Source organism: Protomyctophum bolini (genome assembly GCF_963924005.1).
Source record: "Protomyctophum bolini genome assembly, chromosome: 1".
Classification (NCBI taxonomy): domain Eukaryota; kingdom Metazoa; phylum Chordata; class Actinopteri; order Myctophiformes; family Myctophidae; genus Protomyctophum; species Protomyctophum bolini.
This window is the reverse complement of record NC_137862.1, coordinates 15,240,221-15,246,622: the sequence shown is the minus strand read 5'-3', so window position 1 is coordinate 15,246,622 and position 6,402 is coordinate 15,240,221. Positions and strand designations below refer to the sequence as shown.

At 38.2% G+C, this 6,402-nt stretch overlaps 1 protein-coding gene across 1 annotated transcript in view; it reads left to right on the top strand.

Annotated features, from left to right (window-relative positions):
• The window catches only part of znf395a (zinc finger protein 395a), a 34,776-nt gene extending 28,811 nt beyond the window's left edge, over window positions 1-5,965 (top strand). Inside the window, exon 10 of the mRNA XM_080765221.1 lies at window positions 847-5,965. Within this exon, the coding sequence (XP_080621347.1) occupies window positions 847-958 (112 nt within the window). The 3' untranslated portion in view covers window positions 959-5,965. The remainder of the gene's footprint in view (window positions 1-846) is intronic.
• Window positions 5,966-6,402: the final 437 nt, after the last annotated feature.

Below are 6,402 nucleotides of genomic sequence, written 5' to 3'. Positions count from 1 at the left end.
TGAATCTTTGTTGAAATGAAGCTACTCATAAATGAGCCGGATGTACAAACCTAGCTCACCACAGGTCATAGTCCGAGGTTCAGATTCAATCCCTTTAATAATTATAATCAACTTTATTTATATACCACCTTTCATGACTTAAGCAAAGTTCTTTACAGAGCAATAAAAAGAGAAAAGCATAAAGTAGGATTAAAACAATAGCAAAGAACATAAAATGGCAGCAAATCAGGTAGAACAGTGAGTCCATGGATAAAAAATACAAATTTAAATTAAAATTAAAAACTCAACTAAAAGCAAGAGTGAAGAACTAGGTCTCACACAAGAGACCTACTTCAAACACATTACCACACAATGCACAAACATCAGGTGTTACTTTAGGTGTGGTTTCCTACAAAGCAAACAAACTATTGGAGCTCACATGCCTTGCACTATGCAACAGATGGAATTCACTCGGTTCCATCGCCGTAGGCCAAATTATACAACAGGTCGTTTCGAGGAAGTAATCTGATTGGTTGAAACCGCCTTCTAGCCGTGCTTCAAACCACAGCATCATGGAACACCTAATTAAAACAAAGAATTCAGCCATGTTCTTCTCTCAGAGTGCAGCAAACTCGGTGGCTAGGCTAGCTAGTTTCTTGGGATATTTGTGGTAGTAGTGGCTTCATCTGACATATTTTTTTTTAATGTCAGATAGTCTGCAAAATGTTTTGGCGACTATCTTAGTTTTAAGGGTAACCACCGCTGTATAATCTTAAATGGACCATACCAAATGGGACATACGTAGCACAGGCAGGTAAAGATGGGAGACATTTTAAATGATGTCGTGTAACCTCCCTTGTCGACCAGGCGGGTGCGCGGCGAGGCCAAGAAGTGCCGCAAAGTGTACGGCATCGAGCACAGAGACCAGTGGTGCACCGCCTGCCGCTGGAAGAAAGCCTGCCAGCGCTTCCTTGACTGAAACGACTGCAGCGAGAGAACAAGGTGAGAGGAAATGACAGACGGAAGAGGAGGTAAATCCGAGAGGAGGAGCAGGAGTGACGGCTGAAACGCAAATTACAAACGGGAACTCTGGAAAGCCGAGTTGTCTCCTCCTAAAGAAAGACTACGGGAGAATTAAGGACCTTTTATATGTAACAAGACAAATATCATTTTTGTACTCGTTCTAAGTTTCCTAAGGTTGTGTTAAAAAGTGCTTTTTTTCTCGTGTGCGTATCTTGCTGACGTCATCGTCCAAACGAGCTGTGTTGGTGAACAGCAGCGAGCGGGGCAGCTATGTTGTGATCTTTTTAACCTTCTTAGATTCTCACAGACCATGTTGGGTTATTATTAACCACTGAAACCCTTTATTCTTATTCAAACGAGATGACGACTAGACTTACTAACTGTTCGTTTGTCCCTCTACACCGGTGGTTCTCAACCTTTCGGGGCCCTGGCCCCCCAAAATAATCACATTTGAACTGGGGGACCCCCTACCCTGACAAACAAGCACTTGGAACTGTAGGAGTCGAGGCATTACTTTTAGTGTGACTTGGGTTTCCACAGATAAATGTTGTGAAAATAGCTGATCAACAATCACGCCTTGTAATGCGAGGCATTGTGAGTTTGTAGATCAGCTAATTTCAGTATAGTTTGATAACTTTTGATGCAGTAATGATCTTTCTTTCTTTCTTTTCTCGATTCTTTATTTGTAGTTGTTACGTCTCCACCAAAGAGGTCCAGGTGTTATTTTGTGCAAAAGTGCATTATTGGCTATTTCCCCTAATATAAGCTCTCAATGGGGGTTGGGGTTTTGTGCTAATTCGCTTATTTCCATCAAAATAAGTAGTAAAGTGTGCCGCTCTGGATACTATTTACATTATGAAGAGAGGATATATACAAATAATATTGATTTTTGAGCGATGGAAATAAGCGAATTGGCATAACACCCCATAGCCCCATTCAATTCAATGCAATTCAATGCAATTCATTGAGGGCTTATGGTAGGGGAAACAGCCAATAATGAGCTTTTGCACAAAATAACACCTGGACCTCTTTGGTGGGGACGTAACAACTACAAATAAAGGTAAGAAAGCCTTCTAGCATGGAATTCTCCTTTAAAATTGTCATTTTAATGTCATCTGGGGACCCTCCCTCCAAAAAAAGAAAAATCATGTGGGGAGTCTGGGGACCCACAGGTTAAGAACCACTGCTCTACACTACACTACATTTCAAAATAGCCGATCTTCAAGTGAACTTGTAGATCGGCTGTTTTTGGCCGATGTTCCTCCCAGAATACGAATGCTGGGATTCAAGTGGTTAAAATGGCAGGTAACTTGTAATGTTTATTTTTAAACACAGATTCTTAACACCACACACGCGCACACACACACACACACACACACACACACACACACACACACACGGTTTCATAGATGATTGGAATGTTACACATTGCCCCGGGGGGGGGGGGGGGCTGTTTAAATTTGTACCTCGTTGGTGTATTTTCCCATTCTCTTTATGTGTATCTATGTACAGTAGTGTTGTACTCTGTTGGTTGGTACAAATTGTTTTGTCAACTGTCGGTCAACTGATCAGTCAGTTTCTCCGCTAAGCAGAAAAGAAGGGATGCAAAACAAATCCTGCATTCCGTTTTAGGACCCACAGCCACTTTTTTTCTTGTTTGTCTGTCAAAAAATGGTGCTCATGAGAGAACAAAATAACAGTAATATTGAATGGTACTTTTGATCAAACATGCACTAATCCAGGTAACTTTTATATAAAGGCTTGTTACATTTGATACACACAAAATCATTTTGGAAAAACATTTGTGTATGAAATCAATCCGTTTTCAAGATCGATGAAAAATTGTAACGTTTTTGTAAGAGTTTCTTTTTACTCTCAGGATTCCAGGGCATACGTTAAATAATGGCGTACTTACATTTATGTGAGACACCCACATAGGACATGAGACAATATAGCAATGATACATCAATGTACAAATGCTATTATAGCTATTGTCTTGAGAGGACCAGAAACGTGAACTGTCAAAATCTGTCTGTCTGGCATTGAAATAATCCAACAGCAGTGGTATGTGATTTGAAATGAAAACCCTTCCAGTGACATATGTGTTTTGTAGGATTATTATTCTAATACTATTATGATCTTCATCAGACAGACGTTCTTGCACTAAAGCAGCTTATGTTCATCAAGTAGATATACTCCAGTCCACTGTTTCCCAAGCACTGGGTCGTGACCCATTTGTGGGACGCGGACACATTTTAATAAGTCCCTTATTATTTTTTGTTTCCTATATTTTGTTTCTAATTACTATTTCAGAACATAAAAAAAAAAAACATAACCAAAAAAGGGGGGGGGGGGAGGAAACATTCAATTCAATGATTATTTTTTTCAGTAATTCCGTGAGGAAATCAACGAAAAAAATCTAAGAAATTCCATACATTTGTAAACAAATATTTGAGAAGTAGTGAAACAACGCACAAGCTCACAACGCAGTGCGAAGCGATCCATTGTGAGCTTGTAGATCTGCTAATTTCACTAGTTTGGGTCATGGGCAAACTTCTGAATTATTTTTTGGATCTTGAGCTAAAAAGTTTGGGAAGCACTGCTCTAGTCTATTAACCGGAGTTATACAAGATTTAAGTTTGATATTGTACTACAGTACATTTTGACAGATTTTGATCTGTTTAAATGTGTGATAGTAGTGTCAATATTGTGATTTCAATATAATACAATAAATTGCACAGCCCTAGATGTAATGGGTGAAAGAATGGCCTTGTGCATTCAGTGGAACTGGCACAGTATAGAGCGCCGCAGTCCCTCCCCCTTTCAGAAATAATAAGTTTAATTTATAAGACGAAAAACAAAACAAATAGTGTTGTCTCCTGACTTTCTTTTCTTCTTTCTAATGATTTGATCGGCCCAAAACATTGTGTTCATTGTCATGATTTGTCACGATCCGAGTTGGCTTTGTCCGCGGCGTAACCGTCTTTAAATAAATTAAATAAGAAGTGCCGATGGGAAAATGCATTGGGTTTTCATTTCCTGGGCCACTCGTTTTTCTGAAAGGGGGAGGGACTGCGGTGCTCTATAGAGGCTTCATAGAATACAAAAAAAAGATTACCTGATGTTTGTACTACGAAGGTCTTTTTTTGTACAATTCAAAGTTAACCACATTTAATGTGGCGTCCCTGTTATGGGCATATCATTATTGGCCAAATATTAAGCTCACAATGTGTCACAGAACAGTGTGACGTGACGCGATGTGAATTTGAAGACCTGTTATAAACGGAGCTTATGTTAAGTTCAACGAATACTCACAATTTTACCGCGTAGACCATTTCTTCTCAACCTTTTCAACCTTATCATTGTCACCCTAGATTATTTAAGTTTCCTAAATCAACCCATTGGGGTGAAAGTATTTGTATCTTCTGAACTGATAGTAATATGATTAGTAATATGATTATAGTAATCAGATTAATGTGCAGTTCGGCCACCTCTTTGCCCAATCACTGTTATGATCTTTAGAAAAATTACTTTCTCCCACATTTATCTTTTTTAATTGGCCATTTTACAGGATCAAAAGTGTCTCCTGTTGTAATTTCTGTAGTGGGTTCTATGTGTGAGATCATGTCACATCTTGTGCCATTAACATGATGTAGGCTACAGGCTCATTTAAACGGATAATCAATCACACAGCAGCTTCTGCAATAATTTTCTTTCTATTTGTTTATGGAAACAAACGTAAGCAATTTACCTGTACATTATCATAGCTCAGTTGTCCTCCATTTAACAGATATGCACTCCACATGCACCTAGTAAGCCTACTGTACCTTCACCAACGTATAAATTGCAGTATAATGCTGTCATTTTACTGGCTTTATTTTCATGGTTTTCCTTTGCATGTTCTGTGTTGTCTGTTATGAATATTATCAATTTATTTTCTTGGTGGAGCCAATGGAAACAAGCCATTTCTATGGAAATTATTTTGTCTACAGATTTATCAAAGGCAGTATTCATTAGGAGTGGGGACGTCGAGTCATGTTTTCTCATCAGATTATTAAGATTGCCAGAGCTAGGAAAGCTGTTCAGTGATCCAAGAACAATGCAAAGAATACAGTAGGCATACACGTATATACTGTTCATTCTCAATAATAGGCTATAACTGTGGCCCCAGATTTATTCAATCCTAGGAGGCTTTCACCTAATTCATGCTTAGGCGATAAAGTGACATTCACCTGAAATGTTTTGCATAATAATATGCAGCATAACACTTTCAAGCACACTCAAGCACACTTAAGTCACACTTAAGTCAAGATACAGTACACTTTATGGCTATATGTTCAGTCTCCCTGGAAGAAGACATATTTAAGTTGTAGGGACATTGTACTCTGCTACTTAAAGAAAACATGACTTACGTAGTATTTCTAAGAGAAACTAAATACTATTAGATATTTGAATGTGAGGTTCATCTCCAATATGACTTTAATGTAAATACTAAATATGTTTAGTGTCTTCCCGTGCTGGCAATAGGACTTTTGAATCATGAACAAATTATAGGCTACAGTTGAGCAAAAAACGACTAATGCATCTTTGAGCCAATATTGACTTATGCCACCAGTGAGTGGGTGTGTCACTCACATGAATCTTTTGAAATGTTGCGATCAAAGACTAATCTGTCAAGTTGTATATTGTCTAGAACATTGGAAACCTTGCAATGACGTCTCTCAACTGTTCGTGGCAAAGTGTTTCTATTGATTATTACGTTTGTCTCTGAAACGAATGTTTCTTTGCGGTAAACCAATGAGCCCGCCCATATATGGTCCTATGTTGGTCCCTGTGTTTATGGACCAAAAAGAAAACAAGCAAACAAAGAAAAACAAAAGTTGAATATGTAATACCAATTTTTAAGATGCACTCTTTTATACGCTGTCTGAAATGTTGTTGTTGTTGAATTATACTTTATACAAACACAAAAAAAAAAATGTTGTCTATGGTTTGTCTCTTATGTCCATTTTTGCTATTTGAAATGTACACTTACAATGTTCTATTTTTACGATTTAGGCATTTAGCAGATGCTCTTAATCCAGAGCGATTTACATCAGGCTAAGCAAGAACAACACATGGTAATACATCAAATACATAGCAATAGTCATCAAGGATGGATCATAAGTAACCTTACTGCCAGTGGTGGACAATAGTTTCTATTTTAAAGTCTTATGAAGCTATCTATGAAATCTCTGAAAAAGGTTAATCTGCAATCTTTGGTCTAGTGGTTAAGATGTTGGACTTTCACACGGGAGATCTGAGTTAAGGGGTCCTTGGCATGACAAATGTTGGAAGACCCCTGCTCTAGAGCAACTGGCCAGGTTGTATACATACTGTAAGAATACATCATTAGATGGA